A 24,576-nucleotide genomic window follows, 5' to 3' on the forward strand; every position below is an offset into this window, starting at 1 on the left:
TATGAAGAAGCAGCTGCCCGCCTGTCAGTCAAATTTGGTGTGCCGCAAGGTGCATGCATCTCACCCTGCCTTTATAATATTTTCACTGCACCCTTTTGGCCTCACTGACACCAGGCTGTTTCGGACACAAAGTAACAAGAAGTCACCTTAGAGAAAAAGGGACACAGTGTTCCTGCCACTCCACTGAAAGCAGATTGTGCTGCCAGGGCAAGATTATAAAGCCAATGAAGTGGTCCCCCTACACTCAGAAGCAAAGGGGTTCCAAGTGCAACCCAAACTATATGGGTTGAGCCCAAATCGATTGAAGAAATGCTGGGGGCTCCACTGAAGTAAACAGGGGGTGGAGGGTGAGAACAGAAAACACTGTCCTAATACTTTGTAATCCAAAAGCGTGTACATTGAAGAACATTGGCTTCCTGTATATAAAGAATCATAACTATTGCCTTTCAGGGTAGGTAAATTAGTTGATATAGTCAGGCCACAAAATGTGCACTAGCCATTAATGAAAGAATTCCCTTGTGCCAAGTAGGAAGTGGCAACCCATGTGGCTGTGGAGAAATTACATTCGTGCAAGGAGACAAGTAAATATATGCCTTGCTATTAGCTTGCAGCTTGACATTTCTACTGTCCAGTTGTAGGGAAGCCAGAAACAATACAAATAACTAAGGGGCAAGCAGACAACTCATATATACCCATCTCACAAGTGAAATGGTGTTGTGTCAGGGTGGATTATTTGAAATGGTCTCAGCAAGTCTCACAAACCCAGTGCAAGGGTGCAGAGGTAAGGCCTGATACAAAGGGTGGAATAGTTTTGGTTAACATCTTTTATTATGATAAAATCTGGTCCCAATCCACAAACTGGTTTCAGTGTGCCTGAGTGGTATGCATGGCTGTTCCCCTCCAGTGGTCCGGATTGGACCACTGCTGGCGTGTGTGTGGCTAGTCCCGCTATTGCGAGTTTCGGCTCTTCCTGGCTTTTAGGATAAGTAAAGGACCTCTGAACCCAATCTTCAGAAATCCTAGAGTAACCTGAAGGAGCCAAGACTCCTGTCCAGCTTTGAGTCCTGTGAAGAGACCGGAGACCCGACTGAAGGAGGCCTGGTGACCAACTTCTGCTGCTGTCCTAGTGGAGCCTGTCTTGCTTGTGATCTTCAGCAGTCCTGCGAGGGAGCTGCAACCCTTGGAGTAGAGGGAACATCCATTCCAGACATCTTATCAGTACCCTGCGAAGAAGAGCCTTCGGAAGTGTCCCGGGACCGTCCTGAGGCTGACCAGCTCAGAGTTTGGGCTACCGTGCTGCCAACGTCACCGTTCTGAGTTTCAACCTGGAACTTGGGGGATCTTCAGCTTGTCCTACAAGACCCATCTCAGCGGAATTTCGGCACTCTAGCTTCAAGAGGACACGGGATAGGAGGGCGGGGGAGTCTGACCACGACAAGTGAGGCCCTTTGCGTCACCATGCTGCGGTGACCACAGTACAAAATTGCTTACCTGACCAGAGTCCAGCCCTGAGAGGGGGGCGGGGAGGACTCGATTGAGTTTTGCTTCATTCTTCATCCAAGAGTCCTTGCACCAGCAGAAGATGCCAACTGGAGATCAGCTCAAACCCAACACCAGCAAATCGAGGACTGCGACGGGAAAAGCAACCTCGAACCCTCTTCCATCAACCTACCAAGTCTGGCAAAAAACTTAAAATATACTTCGGTTTTACCATAGCTTTCTGGCACAAGCATTCTGAAATTTGGGTGCACTTCCATTAATTAGAAAACATTGTCCTCTAACCCTTGGAGCTGTTCACTGGACCCCAGTGACCCTACCTTCATTTTTCCAGCTTCAAACACTCTTGGGCATAAGGCCCCAGACAATTAAGGGAAGGACAATTGAAGTTAGGGTTAACTCTCTGTGAACTACTGGTGCATAATCTAATCTTTACTTTCTTTTACAGGGGTTTGGTTTGTATTATGCCATCAACCAGTGACTGTATTTCTACCTGTTCGTAGTCATTTTTCATAGTGTTGCTTGGCCATAGATAAATAACAATTTTTATACATACTATCAAGTGTAATATGCGATTCCCATTGTGTGTGCTCATTGTGGACCTACAAGCTCACTGCCTCTTGACACTTAGCCTAGACCCTCATCACTAGGCCAGAGTATAGAAAACCCTACCAAAAGCAAATTATGTTCTCTGGTGCCCAAATCAGGTCTAACAATTTAGGTTGGCTAACTTTACAACAAAGGATATTGGCACTAGAGGGAATTAGGGAAGGAGGGCTTATGTTTGGCAAAGAGGGAGGATCCATTACAGCAGAGGTATCCCGCGTTCTCTGGGGATGGTCATCCCTAATCCCATAAGGGGCTTCCTCTCCCATGTGATCCTCCCCCCTATGCACCACTCTAGGGAGACAATTTTACTATGTATGCACTGCCTTGACCCCATGGGAAAGGTCTCCCCCATAGGGGAGAAGGGACAACATCCTCAGATTAGTCACACCAGCTAAGCACACAGTCAAAGGCTTGGGACAGTTCTACCAAAGGATCGTACAGGTGGGCCAACTTTCACCACTAGACTTCATTTCTTTAAAGCATCTTTACTTTTAAAAATATGTTCATTGGCAATTAAACAATGAAATATTAACATTCAAGCAAAGCCGACAGACATTTTTTTTTAAAATCACCCAAGTACATACAGGCTGTTTTCCCAATTACAGTAATCCCTAACCCAAACTGCGTTACATCATGAGTGTCCAAAAGAAGCGCATGATCGTGGCCAAGAAGAGAAAGCAGAGTGACAAAAGTATCAATTGGTTTTTCATTATGAGCAATTCAAAAGTGAACCACTCAATCTCGTGCATGGATCTTAAATTAATAGAACCCAGGTATACTTCAGGAACTGGGTATGCCCAGTCCATCCTCCAACTTAGTACAAAATAAAATATTAGAAGCCTATAGAATTTCTAACATCCTCAAAGCATGCCTATAATCTCCAACAGTGAGGAAAGGAGATGTTAATCCTAAATACTAAAAGTTTAGCTTAGATGTCCGCAATCCTGGATGATGAGCAATTCTTATGTGGCAAAGTATCTGGGCTCAGCCTTCCCACACAGCTATCTTTCCTCTGGGATACTGCACACCAGGGCCGGGTCCCCACTTTCCTGTGACTTCATTAACTTTTCCCCTTTGCAACATTCCCAGGCTTTACATTCATCAAGGTTTGTTTTGGGTTATTTTTGCAAACACAGGCATGATATCTTCGTTTACACGTTTTCAAGCGAGGCCTCTTTATTCCTCAGTCTCACAATAGTCTACAGTACACAATGTTGGACCCTCAGAAGATTCACTGAACACTGGAATTGTTTTAACCCCAACAATTACCAGACAGCATTGTTCCACTCCTGCTACCCTATCCCCCAGGGACTCTAGCTTCAATTTCACCACGGCTATAGTTTGTTGAAGACGCATTTTTCAATGGAGGTCTTCCATATAGATGGGCTGCTCTACTTGAAATCTTTACTGGCGATTTCATTTTACAAATGCTTTTTTTGTGAATGAAGAAGTCAAACTGAAAAGGTTTAGTGCCCTGGCTCAATTTTTCTTTTGCACAGTTATTGTCAGTGAGCAGAACCTCCAAGTTGAAGTCTCTAAGATGTACATTACATGTCAGTGAGGCATTTGTCAATGTCATATTGTAATTTGCCAATATGGTAACTAGCCACTATTGTAAAAGCATTACATGTCCCATAATCAAACACATCAGCTGACCACTACGACGCAATGTTCCATGTGTCGGCACAAACACGACAGCTAAAAATACCAGATCATTTTTTTCCATCTTACCTTTTCATCAGATAGACATTGACACCAGTTCCATATCCTAACTTTTTCATGAAGGGAGAAGCAGGGATGACCAACGCTGTAGGAGTACCCACCGATGAACCCCCTAAATAAATAAGACATTGAAAGCATTCAGTAAGGTACAAGCTTATAATGAGTAAACAAATAAAATGTGCATGTGGCACCTTTCGCGAGAACACATTTTCATCTTTTGTGACGCTTTGCCAAGATATCGTGCAGCCCCTTTACAACACTCGTGTTGCTTAAGCTCCGTGCCATTTTTATTTTGACAGACAATGCAGTCTATAGCCTTGACCACGAACTTGAACTCTACTATCAAAGGCGGCTCAAATTAAAGACAAGCAACTAGCTATTTGCAAGTGGAGTACCTTTTTGGCTACGAGTGGATAGATTGCAAGTAGGCAGCCCAATCGCAATGTAATAAGGTTCGGTTCAGCACTCTTCCTAGTAGGTGCTGCCGACGCAGAATCCTTCTGACTAAGCATGCATGTACGATCAACTCAAGCATATCGATGAGCCATGTCGGCATTGTGGCGACCCCAAGCTTAGCAAGTGCTTTACTCTATACCAAATTGATTTTACTGTAATGTAGAACACATATACATCAGTTAAGACCAGTCCACACCTCAAAGAAAAATGGCCCAAACTGATGGTCAGAATTTCGTCAAGAGCTCGAAGGCCCAACATTGTGGTCTAATTCCCAATTACAGAGATGTTAAGTATTTACTTTCATAATGCATCTTTCTCAAAGGCTGTCTGAATAATACTAGTTTTGGGAGATGTCTCACAAGCTGCGCTCCCCAACTCTTCATATAAATGTAAGCGGTTATTTGAATGGATACATATGCCCACAATTTCTGTTAGTAAGGAAATGTGGCTAAAGAAGTCTCCGTCTTATGATTATAAGAGTTTATTTGCAAACATTACACGCCACGCCAACACGTGTTTCAGCCCTCTCTGGGCTGTCCTCAGGGCGTTCAAAAAAAATTATTATTCATAAATCACTGTTTCAAACATTGTGACAAGGTATTTAACATTTTCATAATTCACATGTGATAATTTTAACAAAGGTAACAGGTCATAGTGCGAGATATGCACAGGATGTAAGTGTGAGGTGAGAGTAAAGAGGACAAAAAGGTGGGGTGAGGGTGAATAAACAAAAAAGGAAATTAAGCAAATTGATTAGTGTTGGCAAATTTTCTTTTTAAACATAATCAACATATGTGCTACAAAGTAGGCAAGTATAAAAGATGTATGGCATAACCACATTACAAGAAGGAAAAAGCAGTATATAGTCGTGGGGTACCTGTTATGGTGAACCCTGCATCGTGCGCATTTCTTTGCTGAATAGCTTTTCAAAGATTTCTGTAAAGTTAAATCGTGCCACTGATTACTAAATATGTAAGGCACAGTGTTGGGTAATTGCGATTGGTAAAAGAATTAGAATGGAGTGCTCGTGCTTACCAGTAAGTTCTGTGCTTTCCATGAAGTGTAAGAGGTAATGCGCTTCAGTTTCCGTGCTTTTAAACGTCTATTTAATGCTCTAAGAAACAAATGGGAAAGGGGCATAAGCGGCATAAAAGGCAAGTTACGCCTCAAAACCTGTAATCATATTCCTGCAGTCTAGGTAATCAGAAAAAAAGCACGGTAGCAGACGCTTACCATTAACCGCTTGAATGAGTTTCTGTGTGCCGTCTCCAGCCTGCTCGCCAGTCGTCCTAAAGGAATGTGGGTGTTGTCTGGGCTAACCAGTAACAATTCAGCTGGAGGATAAAGTCACTGGTCATGTGATCCGTTGTAATTACGGTTGCCAAGCAACCTTGTGCATGGCTTGAGTTTCGAGGTTTTACTCCATGTTAAGTAAAACAGATCCAATGTAACTAAGAGACCATGTGCTGCAAGAAGTTTAAAGGCATAATGCTAAGTGATAGATGTTTCTATTATGTGGTCCGTATATTGCGTGATGTATATAATGTAATGATCACACATTGCATGAATAACGTGTATTAGTTCGTCTGTCAGAAACAACGTAATTGATTGTCCGTGTATTACGGAAGGTTTGTAAATATGCGAATAGTTACTAAGTGCACATTGATTTATATAAATTTACAAGAAAACTGAAATTGAAAAAATATTTTCACAATAAACCGGACATCTTTCAAAAACAGACAGTGTTACCCCCTATAAGTAGCAAGAGTATCCAGGAAATTGAAAATATGCACCTTCTTGCCAACCTTGCAGGTGAGAATGGCCAATCAATAGCTGAGATCCAAAAAGATTTAGGGACACATCAACGGAATATGGATATTTTGGAACATAAGAACAGATCCAAATTTATGCCACCCATTACTGGAGATAACGCAATAGAAGTTTTCTACAAAGCAATTACCAAGGAAATTCACCAATATATTGACAGACAACACAAAGGGTACACCAGCAAAAATTCCAACCTATCCAAATCTGAACAATTGGCTCTCCAAGAGTTATCTGCGGACGACACTCTTGTTATTAAGGAGGCGGACAAAGGAGGCAACATTGTCATCCTCAATAAATTAGACTACATCAGCATGGCTCAGGAACACCTAGCAACTCCAGACGGCTACCACAAACTTTAGAATAATCCAATGACCCAAACTGTTCAAGAACTTCAGATACTAGTACAAGAATGGTACCAACAGGGAATGCTCACTGATTAAGAAAAACTCTTTCTGAACAACACTAGTCCTGTAATGCCTACTTTGTATATACTACCCAAGATACACAAACCATTTGAAAAACTGCCATCTGTTAGACCTATCATGAGTGGCCAGGGAAGGGTCACTGAGAATTTAGCTACTTACATTGACTCGCGTATAAAGGATCTTGTACCAAAAATCCCAGCTTACCTGAAAGACACAACCCATATGCTACAAATTCTGAAAGATATTCAATGGAAAACAGATTACTTTTTAGTTACCCTAGATGTTACTGCACTATACACATCAATTAAACATACATTAGCTTTTAAAACAATAGATCACTCATTCAGATCGCATTCAGCATCACATGCAGGGCATGTTCAGATGCTCAAGTCTTTTGTGGTCTTCACCCTTAATCATAACCAATTCATTTTTGATGATAAGTACTATACCCAAATCAAGGGCATAGCTATGGGTGCCAAGTATGCTCCCACCCTAGCAAACCTTTTTATGGCATACTTCGAGGATTCACATATTTCCCATAATAACCCATACATAGAATGCATTCCTGTATGGAGGCGATATATAGATGATGTGTTTGCAATTTGGGAAGGAACACTTCCTCAATTCAATGACTTTTTGCTATTTCTTAATCAAAACCAATTTGGTATTCAATTCACTGGCAAAATCGACCCAATTGAAATTACGTTTCTGGACCTTAAGATCTACGTTACCAATGTAACTATTCAAACCTGTACTTTCCGTAAAGACACTGCAGTTAATTCCATTTTACATGCTTAAAGCAGTCATAGAAGAAATGTGATTGATAACATACCACGTGGGGAATTTCTCAGAGCAAGGAGAAACTGCAGTGAAGATGCACAATTTGAAAAAGAATGCAAGTCTGTAGGAGCCAGATTTCAAGAGAGAGGTTACAGAACTTCTACCATTCAACAGGCATTGAAGAATGTAAAAACAACTACCCGGTCCTCGCTCCTTACACAGACCATGAGTGAGCAGGACAAAAATGCTACTAAATTCCCACAGCATGTTAATTTTATTACCAGATTTTCGAGTGACTCTAAATTCCTTTACTTCATTTTGAACAAACACTGGAATCTTTTACATTTGGATCCAGATTTGGGGAATTACATCACAGACAAACCTAGAATTATCTTCTCAAGGGCACCGACCCTCAGAAACTTACTCTGTCCCTCCTTTATGAAATCTCGCACCAACAGACAGGAAAACTGGCAGAGCATCAGACCCAGTGGGTTCCACAAGTGTGGGACCTATAATTTCTGTCAGTTTGCCTTATCTCCAACCAAAGTATTCTCATGTCATGAAAATTTGGAGAACCAACATTACTGACTTTATTAATTGCCGTTCCAAATTCATTGTATATGGAATCATATGTGTCTGTAAAAAAGTATATGTTGGCAGTACCATCAGGGAGCTGAGAGTACGTATTAGAGAACATCTTGCGAACTTGAGTAGCCAGAACTTGAAATTACCTTTTGCAACACACTGGCAAAAGGAGCACCAAATGGAGCACAGAAAGGATATCAGATTCGTGGGTCTGCAACATATCAAACCACATGCAAGAGGAGGAAATAGACAATTAAGATTAGAACAAGCTGCAGCGCGCATGATATGCAAGCTCAGATGTGTACAGTTAGGTCTTAATCAAGACCATGAATTAAATGTTTTTCTTTGATTACCAGCAATTATAATTTGATATTTGAGGCTATCGCCACATCACAATAGATTACGCAGCCTGTTGTGGTGTTCTCAAGAGGTGCTAATTGACCTCCATTGACCTAGTACGCTCACTGTTATACTGCTTCTCAACATTATCAAAGCAATACGAGCTTGGTGTTTTTAAAAAAAACTTAAGAACTCGATTACTATTGCCAAACCCTAATGTTCTTGCATATTCCATCTTACCAACCTTTTCTCAATTAAGAACTAGCTACCAACCCATGTGGCATTTGCCTTACCTCCACTTTACTGACTAACACTACTTTCCAACCAAGACCTTCACAGGATTGATTCACCGATAGGGACATAGAAAATACTAGGAGATATACATTAGTCTAATAATCCACTACCGAACAGGTCGTCTTTGGTTCTAATATGAATATTTTTATTCGTCTATAAACCCTAAGTATATAGTAATCATAAATAGAGACATTTAAATATGTAACGGCTGTAATTCATTTTTTGCTGGTCTAGGGCACAGATAACCCAAGCCTATACATTTACTTTGAATGAGACCCTGACAATACAACAATTTGTATAAGGCCACTGCTGTACTTTAAACGTGTACGCCCTCTAACAGTCAGGCGGCTGACTATTCACCAGGCACTTGGTACTCAAATACACGTTACGTCTTAAATTTCAATTTTTTTACTTAATTTACATCACACAGTGTACTGGACTACGTAATAGAAGCACTTAGTAACTATTCGCATATTTACAAACTTTCCGTAACACACAGAATCAATTACGTTGTTTCTGACAGACGAACTAATACACGTTATTCATGCAATGTGTGATCATTACATTATATACATCACGCAATATACGGACCACATAATAGAAACATCTATCACTTAGCCGTATGCCTTTAAACATCTTGCAGTACATAGTCTTAGTTACATTGGATCTGTTTTACTTAACATGGAATAAAACCTCGAAACTCAAGCCGTGCACAAGGTTGCTTGGCAACCCTAATTACAACGGATCACATGACCAGTGACTTTATCTTCCAGCTGAATTGTTACTGGTTAGCCCAGACAACACCCACATTCCTTTAGGATGACCGGCGAGCAGGCTGGAGACAGCACACAAACGCATTCAAGGGGTTAATGGTAAGCGTCTGCTACCATGCTATTTTTCTGATTACTTAGACTGCAGGAATATGATTACAGGTTTTGAGGCGTAACTTGCCTTTTATGCCGCTTATGCCCCTTTCCCATTTGTTTCTTAGAGCATTAAATAGACGTTTAAAAGCACGGAAACTGAAGCGCATTACCTCTTACACTTCATGGAAAGCTCAGAACTTACTGGTAAGCACGAGCACTCTATTCTAATTCTTTTACCAATCGCAATTACCCAACACTGTGCCTTACATATTTAGTAATCAGTGGCACGATTTAACTTTACAGAAATCTTTGGAAAAGCTATTCAGCAAAGAAATGCACACGATGCAGGGTTCACCATAACAGGTACCCCACGACTATATACTGCTTTTTCCTTCTTGTGATGTGGTTATGCCATACATCTTTTATACTTACCTACTTGGTAGCACATATGTTGATTCTGTTTAAAAAGAACATTTCCCAACACTAATCAATTTGCTTTATTTCTCTTTTCGTTTCTCCCCCCCCCCCACCTTTTGTCCTCTGTCCTCTCACCTCGCACTTACATCCTGTGCTTATCTCGCACTATGACCTGTTACCTTTGTTGTTAAAATGATCACATGTGAATTATGAAAATGTTACAATACCTTGTCACAATGTTTGAAACAGTTATTTATGAATAATACTTTTTTGAACGCCCTGAGGACGGCCCAGAGAGGGCTGAAACACGTGTTGGAGTGGCGTGTAATGTTTGCAAATAAACTCTTATAATCATAAAACAGAGACTTCTTTAGCCACATTTCCTTACTAACAGACATTGTGGGCATATGTATCCATTCAAATAACCGCTTACATTTATATGAAGAGTTGGGGAGCGCAGCTTGTGAGACATCTCCCAAAACTAGTACACACCTTTTGGAAGGGAGACCGAGAAAACTAACCTTCCTTGCCCCACTACTGCAGCAAACCCTCTAGAATAATACTTATTCATTTGGTCAGGTGAAACTGCGCAACAACCCATATTGGGGATTTTTTCTCGGATTCTTACGCTGTCTGAATAATAAGCATTTTCAGCAGACAAATGAAGGTGACCATAAACAAAATATTCAGGAACCAAGCACTAAACCGAGATGCGTGAATAATTATGGTCTCTGCTGGGCCAGAGAATCCCCATATGTCTGAAAAAAATTAAAAAAAAATCATGGGAACTGTACTAAGCACAGGGCAACCTTTTCAAGTTACGAGCTACAAACCAGCCATAAAATGGCACTCACCACCTCAATTCTACACATGCACACATCACACCATTTCTTACTTGCCAAAGATTAAATAATCACTAGACATTGTCTAGTGGAGCATGATTCACATCTGTCTGGCACTGGCATTTTACCAGACAGGATGGAAGACTACTTTGAATAAACAGGTGCAAATTGTTTTTCTGCCGAGGTAGGTTAGGTTCCAGTGTGGATGTACAATCTGCAGCTTCTCATCTAAGCAAGGAAGGCTGTAGTAGATTATCCAGTGCTGCAGCTGCACCTTGCATAGGTGGTGCCACAATGTATTTAGCGCAGTATGCTTATGTGTGGGTGGTGGTAACGTGGATGAGCACGAGTGTAGACTTCGTAAAAGGCCACCAAATAAGAATATTAGGCATTGTAATCAGCTGCATGCACTTCAGGTTGCGTGAAGATATCAAGGCAACCCTAAAGAATGGGGACTAATCAGGCAGCAGTTACAGAGAGTCCCATCAAGGAAGGAAAGCTCCGTCAGTAGTCCCTACAGGCACGTGCAGCTCAGAGGGGGTGCATTACTGTTTGTATTTGGAACGGTTTCAGTCGCAGTCTGGAGGCCCGTCTATCTGGAATGATGTAGAATACCAACTTATTTCTGATGTACTTTACAGCTAATGGGGCCCATATATTGAAAATGTGTAACTTTTAGAAACTAATTCCAAAGTAAAGTTTAGTAATGAATCCTTTCCAGTAGGGTCAGCAGATAGGACGGGAATTCAGTAAATGGTCAGAGTAGTACACTTGTACAATTATTTGAATAGCTACTCACCTGATCCTTTACGGTTATTTCGCTGAGGCGTTCGAAAACTGTTTCCACAATCAAGTGTAACAGAAGGTTGGCCTGGGAAGGCAAATAAAATAAGCGACTCAATGAGTTTAGCAGACAGAAAGAGGACAGTCACAAAAGCACGATCATCCGGAAAATTGACACAAGAAAGTTAAACGGAACTAAAAATTGAAAAAATATCTTTGAAAAGAATTTTTAAAAAAACAAAGACGATAAGGTTTTCCTAACTAAACTGTTTACACAACAAACATTTCCATGCAACCAAAATTGCCAAACCAATATTTGTGGATGATCCTAAAGTGCTATTCTTTTCGTTGCATCTCTTTGCCTGCTGGCCGTTGACGGACATAACAACATGTTCTAATGCTAACTGTCTGCTACCGCCTTCAATGAGGCAGTGCTAAAGGCAAATAGATTGTGGCAATCCTCAACTGGCCAGAAATGCACAGAACTTAAATTTGTTGGGTTCTTTTGCAACATTTTATTGGATCCCTAAGCATTTTGCTTTTTCCACCAATGCTGATTTTTCTAGATCTCCGTCTTTATTTTAATGGCCAGAAGGACTTCTACTGAAGTTTTCCTCCCACTGAAAGCCCCTTTGATGTGCTCTTCTAGGATAGCCATATGTTTCCCAAGGCATACGTGTGCATATATATATATATATATACATATATACATATATACATACATACATATATTTTTTTTTTTAACCACCACATTCTATCCTATTACAAGACGGAGGCGAGCATTATGCTTTACTTCTTTTTATTACTGCTCCAACAGCAATTCAACTTAAACATTTTTTATTTTTGTTGGTTCCGAAAATTGAATCTTTCAAAAAGCAAAATAGAGCTTTTACATCCATACTTATATCATTTACATTTCAAGTAACATTTATAAATTCATTGCAAGGCAGTATCCAACTAGAACAGAAAGCAAGATCCAAGAACAAATTACTTTTCAACAATACATCAGATACAAATACAGAATTTGTTCCATTTTTGTTTCGTTCTATCAAGCGTTTAACCACTTTCAAAGGTTTCTCTTACAGCCTTTTTAGATTTCATCCCACTTGCTTTCAACTTGAAATATTGCATCAAGATACTGAATAATTGCAGTTTATAAAACATGTATTATACTTTTTCCTAAACTTGGTAACACTTTTATTGTTTCCTTCCAGCACTCCTGGAGGTCTAAAAACATACATAGGGGTAGCATAGTTTGAAAAACCTCAGTAAAAATGTCTCTGGACTACAAATGCCCATAATCCTCTGAGCTCCTGTAGTCCTATCCAGCTCAAAAGCTAACTCCTACATATAAGAGGGATCCTTGATGACCCCCAACTCCTTACCTTTGCGCAATACTAGCATAATTGTGCATAAAAGTACCATATTGGTAAGTGCGACCACGTTCGCAGCGGTAGGATTATAGAATAGCATTTCTATAAGGCAAGCGCATGCTTAATTTGCCGTAGTTCAGGATAATGAGCGTATTTCACATACGCGGTTTTGTACCTCACGTGTAGACAAGCAGAAGGGGCCAGTGTGTGTGGGGATAGAGTTAGTTCCTTTCAGGAGCCGGAGCGCTCTCATGAGGATCCTGGCCCCGCCTCCTAGAGTAGTACGCATACGCTCATAAGAGCGGTCCCCCCGCCCGGCCTTTAGGACCAGGCGGAAGCTCGTGGGAGAGCGATCTCACCCCAGCAGCCACAGCATGCACCGAGCCGGTACTTCAAAATTGCGAGTGAATGAACAGTGCGGCGTGTCCGAGAGGCTGATAAAAAATTTGCAATGAAAAAATAAAAGTAAGCTGAGGTTCCAGGTCCCCACATTAACATGGCACAATACAATGAGCCCAGAGGGTCGAGATCCACATCTCCAGAGTGGAGCTCGGAGGAATGGGTAGAGGAGTCCATTGTGAAAGACCAAGACCTTTCCCCGAGCTTTAAAAGATTCCTTGGAGACTCTTCAACACAAGCTGTTTTGGAGGGGTTTTTCCCCCTGACACAAAAGATTGGATCGCCTAGAGGCCATGCTGAATAAGCAGATGGCTGACCAGGAGAAGACCAAGATGAGGCGGGCGCTCAGCCCAGGCGAGGGAACCTCAGCGCAACACCCCGATTCAGGGGTTGAACTTAAGGGCAGTAAGAAGGCTCGGAAGAGTAAAAACTATGATGCCCCCGAGCCAACCAGAAGGGGTAGACTGGATACCCTAAGAGCCGGTTGACCCCAGCGAGCAGGCTGAAAGAGGCCTTTATGAGAAGGACAACAGTGCCAGGCTCTCGACCCCCTGCCCCAGGGGTGTACAATGCAGGGGAAGAAGAGGATGCCGGATACACTCCAGGTGAAGAAAGCGGAGAGGAGGAAGTATCCCCTCATCAACCAGAGATGGCAGAACAACCTCCAGACGAGAAGGGCCGGGAGATATGTTTGATCCGGAAGCAATAAGACATCCTAAATCCACAGACTGGGTGCCCTTACCCAGAGTTGCCCAGTACATGACACCATATTAGAAAACCTCTCGACAGAGAAATAAGGGCAGAATGCCCCAGGCCTGAGCTACCAGGCAAGGTAACAGACACCCCAGACCTCGACCCAAAGATGGTCACGTTGGTTACAAAATCTCACCCCAGACCTCGACCCAAAGATGGTCACGTTGGTTACAAAATCTTCCAAAGATGTGAGGAAAGGGGTTGACAGGGCATGGCGGGGCTGCCAGGATAAGCTCTTGGACCTCTACGGGCCCCCTCGCAAAAATTATGGATTTGGCCGAAAGGGCCATAGACACAGGCGTTACTGTAGGCTCCCCCCCACCACTGGGCTGAACGCGCAGTCTGCTTATTAGGAAATGCGACCTGCGCGCTCTCTTCAGACAGGAGATGAGGGGTCCTGTTGAAAATTGCTGTTTGGCAATGCCTTTGCCACGGAAATGAACCAGTTCATAGGGACGTATTCCGCCCTGGAGAAAGCTCAAAGCTCCACAAGGAGAATATTTCCCGGCCGTGTTTTTGCCGGGACCGGACGACAGAGGGTCGGGCCTCCGGTCGCTTCACCACACACAGAAGAGCCCAGGGACCAAGAACCCAATACTGGGAATCACAACAGCAGGATAACTTCTTCCCAGCAAGAAGCCATTTCCCCAAGAACAGAAGGGGGAAGATGAGCCTACAGGCAGCAGAACGCACCAGGCGGTGAGTACTATAACTTTGCTCCACAAAGTAGTGGGCGGGGCAGAACAGCCTGGTGTTTACAAGCATGGCACGATTCATCCAACAATGCGTAGGTGTTACAGGCAGTGTCATGCATGCGCCTAGAGTTTGTAGGCGCATTTCACTTATGTCCATAGCACTTAAGAGTCGAGGATGCCCTGGCCTTTACAAGTACCTCCTTGCTGTCCGCCGGGATATCGTAGCCTCCAAACTCTAGTGCTGCAGGAGCCAGGCCTGCAGGTTCAGGCCTGGCGAGAGCATCCGCGTCCGTCGGTAGTTTGATTGGGGGGGGCCCCCCCCGACAAGTCCAGAAGGTCCGGGAACCATATCTGCCTCGGCCACACCGGTGCAACGAGGATCATCCTGCACCAGGACCGTCTGAGTTGACTGATGAGTCGCAGAAGCAACGGCAGGAACAGCCCGTTCCAGGGGAAGGAGAATGCATCGCCCATGCTCCCCGGCTGGGGAAACCTGCTGGCGAACCTCCAGGCGAGGTTCTGGGGACTGCCCCATCGTCGGAATAGGAGAGCCACTTGATCCTGCCGAAGCTCCCACTCGTGGCAAGAGCGCAGCTCCCTGCTGAGTGAGTGGGAGACAGCGTTTTCCACTCCTGCCAGATGAAGGTACCAGGAACATCCCCTGGGCGACGGCCCAGTGCCACAGATCCTGCGCTTCCTTGGATAGGGCTGGGGATCTGGTGCCCCCATGCTTCCGGATGTAGAACATCGTGGTAGTGTTGTCGGTGAAGATCAGTACCACTTTGCCCTTGAGGGACAGAAGGAAAGACCTGAGGGCCCAGAACACGGGCCGGAGCTCCAGGACGTTGATGTGAAGGGAACTCTCCTCCGGGAGCCAAAGGCTTCCTGCATGGAGATCTCTGGTGTGCGCTCCCCAACCCTCCAGGGAGGCGTCTATCGTCACCGTTTCTTGGTGCGTTGGGGTCTGGAAGTCCATGCCCGCCGCGAGATGCGGGCAGGTGCCCCACCATCGGATCGCTTGATGGAAAGTCTTGTTGAGGGAGATCTTGTCTAACCTCCCCGTCACTTGCCTCAAACGGGCGTCGAGGAACTAGTGCAGTGGTTGCATCCTCAGCCTGCACAGGTGCACGAGGTAGCTGCAAAATGACATCATGCCGAGCAGGGACTTGAGGGACCTCATCCTGGCCACCCATTGGACCTTGCCCAGGATGGCCTTTGTCCTCCCCTCCGACGGTGAAGCCAACCCCGCCACAGTGTCGAGTCTGGCTCCCAGGAACAGAGCGTCCGGTGACAGTACCAAGTGTGACTTCGCAAAGTTGATCGAGAATCCCAGCTCCGTGAGCAGGTGGACAGTCTTCGCAGTGTGGTCGACGGCAAGTTCTCTTGACTTTTCTCGGATGAGCCAATCGTACAGGTAGGGGTAGACGTGGATCCCCAGCAGGCGCAGGCGCAGCCGCGCCGCCACCGGTGCCAGGCACTTGGTGAAGACCCAACTTCAACCCTAAGGGCAGGGCCTTGAACTGGTAGTGCCACCCTTGCACCACGAAACGTAGGAACTTTCGATGTTCTTTGTGTATGGGGATGTGAAAGTAGGCATCCTCCAAGTTCCTCGACGAAAGGAAGTCGCCTTCCTCCAGCTGTCTCAGCACGTGCTGGAAGGTAACCATCCAGAACTTCTGGGCTTTGATGTATTTATTGAGGCGCTGAAGGTTCAGGATGGGTTGCCAGCCGCCGGTCTTCTTTCGGACGAGGAAGTTCTATCGCACCCTTTCTCAGCATGGCTCGTACCTCCAGAAGCAGCTGTGGAACGTGGTTTTCTTTCTTGGCCACAAGAGGGAAATGGGTGCACCTTCTTTGAAACTCCAGAGTGTGCCCTTGGGCCAGTGCATCCAGCACCCAACGGTCAGTGGAGATGGACTCCCACACGGGCCGTCTCAGTGTCCGCTTTGGTGGCCTGTAGCGACTCGTCCACAGTTTTCCCAAATAGTTTGTTTCCGTCGAAGGGCATCTCCAGTACCCTGGTCTGCACATCCTGACGGAAATCGGTGGCCTTGAGCCAACCAAGCCAGCGTAGGCAAACAATGTTGCCCATCTGACGAAACCCGGTGTCGGCGATGTCCGTGGCCACCGTGATGGAATGGTCTGACGCCACCTCGCCTTCCTGCAGGATTTCAAGGGCTTCCTTGTCATCTGGGAAAAAGTCTAGGAGGGGGACGATCTTGAACCACAGCTCCCTGTCATAGCGTGCCAGGATCGCGAGGGCGTTGGCCGCCTTGATGGTCGTAACCCGTTGTCCAATGGCGTCCAGCTTCTTCCCCTCGCCGTCCGGTGGGGAAGTCAAAGTTGATGCCACCGCCCCTGCCGATTTCTTCTTGGACCCTGCGGAGACAACCGAATCCGGGGACGGCTGTGCTCTGAGGCACATAGGAGCGGATTCTAGGACCCAGTACTTCGCAGGGGCCGTGGACGGGTTCTTCAGCAGGGACAGTCCGTCGTCCCAGATGTCGTCCAGTAAAGGGACTGAGAGGAAGGTCTTCCTCTTGGTCTCCCGTCATTGGTAGAGGAAACCTTCCTTCTGCTCTTCGAGGCATAGCTGGTAAAGCTCCCCTGGTGATCATGGCGTGAAAAGAGCCAATTTATTCAGGGGGGATGCCCGGGCAGGGGGTGATGGGAGATTCGTCCCATCGTCACCACCGTCGTATCCCTCGGTGTAGGGGATGGAGGTGAAGGATGGATTCGCCTCCGCTTGTTCGGTGGGTTCCCCGACAGTCCAGGCGCTGCTGGATCGTCCGCTGGGGGAAACTACCCATCCGTTCAGACTCTTCAAATTTATTACGGGTCTGACTTTCTCCAGCATGGGGTCTGGCATGGATTCATATGCTCATGAATATTCCCCGTCGTCAGGCTGGGAATCCTCGGTAAAGAAAAAATCAGTTTCGTTTATGAACTGTCTTTCTACTAGATCATCTCAGGATGGGAGATTGGCTCGTCCGTCTAGATCTCAAAGACGCCTACCTAACCATTCCCATAGCACAAGAGCATCGAAAATATCTTCGATTTTAGACACGGAAGTATGGAAGTATGTCTCCCTTTTGGGCTAGCATCCGCTCCGTGGGCCTTCAAGCTCATGCGCCCGGTAGCGGCAGCCATTCGAGAGCGAGGAATAAGAAAAATAATATACCTAGACGATATACTGATTTTGGGACAGAGCGCAGCCAAGCTACGTGACCAGGCGGCATGGGTTTGCAACCTAGTAGCCTCCCTCGGCTTCATCATAAATATGGAAAAGTCAGACCCCCTCTCGCACCCGTCCCCGGCCCAGCGAATAGAGTTCCTAGGTTTCGTGATAGATACCAAGAAGACAGCGCTAGAATTACCAGCTCAGAAAGTGCGAGCGATACGGAAGGAACTAAGAGCACTGATAGCGAAGAAAGTTATTTCGCTTTGCGATCTAGTTCGCGTAGTGGGTCTCCTAGCCGCCTCGATTCAGGCAATCCTCCCAGGCCCCTTACACTAGAGAGCCCTGCAGAGACTAAAAATCAGGCACTTCAGAGGAGGGCTAGGCTATTACTGGCTCGTTACCCTAAAGCAGGAAGCCATGACAGAGCTCCATTGGTGGTTACAAACATGGAAGCCTGGAACGGCAGAGCAATTTTCCAAGATACCCCAGATCTAGTGATAGAGTCGGACGCCAGCAGAGCAGGCTGGGGAGCTCTATGCGGAGATCTAGAGACAGGAGGGAAATGGTCTCAGGACGAACTCCAACTTCACATAAACTGTCTGGAACTCGGCAGGTTCCTTTGCGGTGAGAGCATTTACCAGAGACCGAGCAAACTGTTGCGTCCTTCTCAAGAGGGACAACATTTCAGCAGTCCGGTAAATAAACAAACTGGGAGGAACGTCTTACAGGATGTTGGCAGTATTGGGGACAGATTTTTGGCATCATTGCTTTCACCAGCAAATATCAGTATCAGCTGAATATTTACCAGGGGCTCAGAATGTAGTAGCGGACTGGAATTTGCAATATCTGGTAGACTCCAGCAACTGGAGACTACTCCCGAACATCTTTAACCTTCTTCAGTGACTGTGGGGACCCCTAGATCTAGATTTGTTTGACACCAGGCTCAATACCCAGTTGCCCATGTTCTACAGCTGGAGGAAAGACCGGAGGCAGCAGGGACAGATGCGTTCCTGCAGCAGTGGGCAGGAGCAGTCCACTATGCATGCCCTCCATTTATCATGCTGACAAGAGTAGTAGCGAAAGTGAAGAGAGAACAGGTAGAGCTAGTGCTCGTAGTACCGATGTAGAAGTCCCAGCTGTGGTTTCCAGTAGTGATGGAACTTTCTATGGATTTCCCGAGAGTGATTCCCCACAGGGAGGACATCCTTCAGTGTCTGAACGGTCAGTTTCACCCGCTCATAGCGAGGGCACTCTACGCCTACTGGCTTGCAGGGTTTCCGGCAACGTTGGGAGCTGCCAGGCATTTTGCAGCTTGCTGCAGACCATCAGAAACTCATGGGCGCCTTACACCATTCGGAGCTATGGTGCCGCTTGGAATAGATGGTTGTCATACTGCACAGCCATAAGTGCTGATCCCATTTAAAAGATTTGAGGAAGGCTGCGCTTACAGAATAGGCGTCGCTTACTGTGTACAGGTCTGCGATATCGGCAGGGCATGAGAAAGTAGACACCCAGTAGGGGAACACCCCGCCGTGGTACAACTCCTGGAAGGAGCAAAGCTACGGAAACCACCCAAGCCCGAAATACGCGGTTCTCTGGGACGCAAGAATGGTTTTCCAGTTATTCTTAGCTTGGCCAGATAACAAAGACCTGTCGCCATCCAAGTTATCAGGGAAGTTAGCCATGCTTCTATGCCTCATAATATGTAGGAGAGTTTCTGACGTGAGATAGACCGAAGGATCTTCTACCCAGAAGGGGTAGCCTTTAATGTGGAAAATAGAACGAAATCTTACCTAATTTTCCAGATAATACAAAGCTGTGCGTAGCACAATGTATCAGACTATGAGGCGGCCACAGCAGAGTTGAGGCCTAGGAGAATTACGCAGCTGTTCATTGCGCGTAGGAAGCCTTTTCATGCAGTTGCATCAGCCACCATAGCGAGATGGGTTAGAGAGATAATGCACTGGGCAGGAGTACCCACGACATAAAATGAGTAACGATTCAGCAGTAATTGTGTACCACTGAAGTATGACATTATTAAGATGAGTTCAGCCTTGCAAATTCTTTAAAATTCAGCTACACCTGCAAGTCGAGAAACTTAGTTTACCTGCTGGACATAAGAGAAATGCACATGAACGTTGGCAACATATTTAAATTCAGTTTCTGTAAAACGGAGCATGTCACCACAAACCCACTTTATGTTTGGCACACTACAGCACCGGAAACATCTAAGCACTATAATTCAAACAAAGTAGAGTATCTGAGACATTTTCAAAATTACAAGCTAAGATTTATTTTGAGCATATCATACACTTGAGCGGACTTCAGGTTCTTCCACGACCAGTAATTCATGGAGAGTGGAGAATTGAAGTGCCTGAATAGTACACAGCTTCTCCTTTTATACAACAAATTAAGCCTGCATCATCATAGGTAATGTGTTATTCATTTGCAAGATAACACAAATATGTTCAGACTACATACATAATATTGCCCTAATCACCAGACAACCAGGCTTTAGGCCTAACCACAATACAGAAACAGCACTTTTGTACCTCAAAATCCAGATGGATGCCATCAGAGATTCTGGAAAACTCTGCATACTCCTGCTGTTGGACCTCTCTGCAGCATTTGATCTGGTGGACCATGATAAACTTGGCACCTCACTCGCCCGAGAGTTTAACTTCTCCAGCAAAGCCACTGCACGAGTTAAATCCTTCTTAACCGATTGCACGTCCAGAGTGTCCATAGGCAAAGAAGCGGCCAACCCCATCCCACTCCCCATCGGAGTGCCCCAAGGTTCTTGACTCTCCCCCATGCTGTACAACGCATACACCAAACTCCTTTTGTTCAGCACTAGATGACATGGGTGTCATATACACAAATTTTACGGATGACACCCAGATCCTCATACCACTCACAGGCAACTATGACCAGGATACCGTAACTATCCACAAAATATACGTCATCATACAAAACTGGAGGTCACTAAATAGTCTGTCTCAATGACGAGAAGACAGAAGTCCTCATCGTAGGATCCCCAGCCAAAATAGCGACTCTCCATTCAGACTACTCAACCATTAATATCGATGGCACCGTTATTCCTGTGCTGAAGCTAGTGAAAACATTAGGAGTGAGAGCCAGAGCTCTAGTACTATCGAAATTGGATTACTGTAATGTATTACTACTAGACACATCCAATACCAATCTCTCCAAAATGTAACTACTGCAAAAAAAGTCCTAAGAGCAGCCTTAGGTATATATAAAAAAAAAAATAATCAGACCATATTTTCAAGACAAGGAAGGACGTTCACTGGCTCCATATCAAAGCTAGAATTATCTTTAAAACACTATGTATTGCACACAAATGCCGGACCAAGAAAGGCCCAATCTATCTTAATACTCTACACCTAAAAGAACACAGGAGATCACTAAGATTCAATGAAAACCTCCTACTGGCACCCCCTTGTTTCAAAACTGCTAGAGCGGGGGGTAGCAGCGTCACCGCTCTAGCCCCTAAAGACTGGAACACCCTCCCCATTAATATAAAAAAAGAATCCTCCTTCCCTGGATACAAGAAATTGTTAAACGTGGTTATTTAACCAATATTAGCACCTAGGGACAGGTCTCAGCATACGTGTAACATGCTGGTGAAAACTGTAAACTGTAAATATTATCTATCCTGTTGCACCAGCTAGCCAGCAATGCTTATATTTGTACTCTGTAACAATGTATTACTAATTCCTTAGCTGTCTTGTAACCACGCTGCGATACCTGAGGGTCTGGGCGTGTAACAAATAAAATAAATAATCCTCAGAAGGCAGAATATAATTGCATATTCAACAGAAGTTATGTTATATTGTAAGTTTCCACTTTACTTCTGGCTTTAATGACAAACTCTTGCAGTTCACAGACAGTGAATTATGTTTGAGGACTTAAATACAGAATCCATTTGCCCTCCATTCCAACAATGGTCATCCTATTTGTACAACCTTAAAAAGATACTCTTTGTGCAGTGGAAGGGCTGAACACGGACTCAACATGTAACCTCTGCTTGGTGCGTTTACATAGCATTTAGAGAAGAGAATAGGGCTATATTGGAACAGCCAAACCTACTTCGCAGAATAAGAGAACCTGTCCTTAAATGTGATTTAACCTAGGTTTATCGGTGAAGGCCAGGCGACTTAATACACGCCCTCTCCATGGACCCAGGCTTGTCTTGTAATGACTGACAGAGGAAGCCATGTACACACTTCTATTTTGTTTCTACTCAATGACTGACAAATGCAACCCCATTTTGAATATTAATGAAATAGGATTTTGACAGTGAAAAAGGGATTAGCTTAGGGCCATGAAAGATGCATATTATTACATTCTAACACACCGAGAGGCCAGCCATGCACATTGAAACTTTAAAGTTCCAAAAACCCACAGCAAATGGTGCTCGCCTTTCATAAAATCTACTCGACTTCGCGAGTGGGCAAAAAGACTGCAAGCTCTGAATGTGCATTTGTAAAATGTAAAAGATTAGCTGCATGAATGGACACAAACAAATATGATAAAAAAGCTCTGATATGGCATTTATAACGCGCCTATACACAAGTGAAAACAGTTTGGCCAGCTCTCTTGCCGGTGCTAATATAATCAACTTTGGAGGCTAACTACAGTCTAAGGTAGTGCAGTAGGTCTGTAGATGTACAGACTGGATTGAATTATTGATCAATACTTACGCAAACATCTAGTTAGCTTTGTGTATTCATTATGTAAGAGGAAAGAAAGTATGAGACTAAGCAGAGTGGATGGTAGCATACGGCAAACTAGGTGCAATATTGTAGTTTTCGGTCATCCTACTTTCAAGGGTAGCTGGTATAAAGCAGCAGGATGGGAGCAGCTCATGGGTTGAGCACCAGTTGACAAAATGAATGCAAACAGCAGGCTACAGTACTAGGTATAGATTTTCATAATTGTTCACTCGTCAATGACAACACAGATTTCGATACACTAACCTAAACTTTACTGTAAAACATGGACAATGCCCTGTAGCAATACAGTAATATGTATAAAACCAGAAACTTACATTTTTAGGAATTGAATGACTGTTTTAAAGAAAAGAACGTTAACGCATACTGGTATTTGCCAGACAGGATATAGCTCGCTTAAAGGCATCATCTCGATTAGTTCTGGTTTGCAATTATTTGAAAAATAATTGCTTAGCACTCCCACACAGGCCTATGGCACCCAAGAGTGGAGAAGATAGTTACTGCTGGACTCTCGCTCCATTGACCCCTTTGAACTAACAAAGTCCAGAGAAAAGACTGTATAGAGGGCAGTTAGGGAAAGAGATGGATGCTAGGCAAGCTGTGCTTTCATTGAACAGGGTAACTTAGATAGCTAACTTTGCTACACAAGTGTCAATTTCATTAGCAAACCTACAGAATGACATAGCGCATTGCTATACGACTGCTTATTTTATGCCTTGAGCAATACGACTTATAGTGGGGTGGGCTGGAGCTTAATGGTGAAACTGTGCTTTTGTGTCCCCAAGCACTCATTCTGCACACAAACAATTTCTGGATCTGACACCCGTCAGCGAACAAGGATTTACCAGAAAACTGCTCAGCCATCAGACTGAGGGTATCCAATATGTGTTACGCTCACCTGGTATCCACAGGGACGCCACCCAGCCGGGTTACTCGCTGGTATGCTTCTCAGCTTTGCCCTGATATGGTCTGCAGGGAAAGGTTCTGCCTGAAAATACAGGAGACTGTGTTCAGGAAGTATCCTCCCTCCACCCCCGTATGATTTCAGTCCCTCTGGCGCCCTCTCCTCAACATGTGGTAGAATTAGGCGTGCTCTCCGTCCTGCCTTCTTTGCAGGGGCGCGTTGTCTTTCATAGGCGAGTGCGGTCCAGTTACTTCACTGACGCCGGCCCGTTTGATATTGTTCAGGTAGGTCTTATTGCTGTCCTTTAGTTTTGTTGCTATCCTGCATGCCTTTCTTTGTTTAAAATGTCTCTTCTCCCTTAGGTATGCGGTGCCTCAGCGCAGCAAACTGCCTTGGTTGAGCCCCACTGGGAAATGGAGCATTAAGAGCGCTATGATGCGGTAAGTAAGCGCTATGCGCAGCGCTGCAAAGTCTTGCCTTTTGTTACGCTCACCTGGTTCCCAAAGGGGCGTCGATCGGACCCGGACAGCTGCGGTCTCCACCAACGTGATGCGTAGTGAAGAGATGATAGTCTGGATTGGCCCGCCTAATCTGGTCTGCTGGACTCGTAGAAGTATTCTCCTGCAAGTGGAGAAAGGGATTTAGCCACCCGTGGACTTTAGTGATGGCCCCCCAACAGTTCTCGTTCTCCCCACTAATCACCTCCGATATTCCCTTTTGGTAACCTCACCTTATGTTTTTAAATGATGAGCTCTCCATCCTGCATGGCATGCAGGGGCGCGTGGATACCAGTTACTTCACTGGGTTGAAGTTACTGGAGGAGTTCCGGAGGAATATTAACTCCAGTGTCTATAAAGTTCAAAGAGTTCAATATGTCCGATGCTCACTCTTGTTCCATTCCCTCGTTAGGTTGCAGCTGGGTCCAAAAGAATATTGCCTGGAGGCAGCTGATGGCGTTCAGGTAAGAGTCTGTATTACCAAACACTGTCCGGTAAAGGTTGCATGAGTTTACTTGCTGTTTTCTCTCCCTTTATAGGTGCGGCATAGGAAAATGCGGCGAATTAAAGAATAC

General features: G+C 44.8%; 1 protein-coding gene across 1 annotated transcript in view; it reads right to left on the bottom strand.

Moving 5' to 3' along the window:
- Positions 1-24,576, bottom strand: part of PBK (PDZ binding kinase) — a 192,208-nt gene that overhangs the window by 102,817 nt on the left and 64,815 nt on the right. The window contains exons 3-4 of the mRNA XM_069605635.1: positions 11,459-11,530; positions 3,838-3,940 (exon numbers count right to left, since the gene is read on the bottom strand). Coding sequence (XP_069461736.1) covers positions 3,838-3,940; positions 11,459-11,530 — 175 coding nt within the window. The remainder of the gene's footprint in view (positions 1-3,837; positions 3,941-11,458; positions 11,531-24,576) is intronic.

This window comes from Ambystoma mexicanum, chromosome 4p, assembly GCF_040938575.1.
Source record: "Ambystoma mexicanum isolate Mex_15411 chromosome 4p, UKY_AmexF1_1, whole genome shotgun sequence".
In the NCBI taxonomy this organism is placed as follows: domain Eukaryota; kingdom Metazoa; phylum Chordata; class Amphibia; order Caudata; family Ambystomatidae; genus Ambystoma; species Ambystoma mexicanum.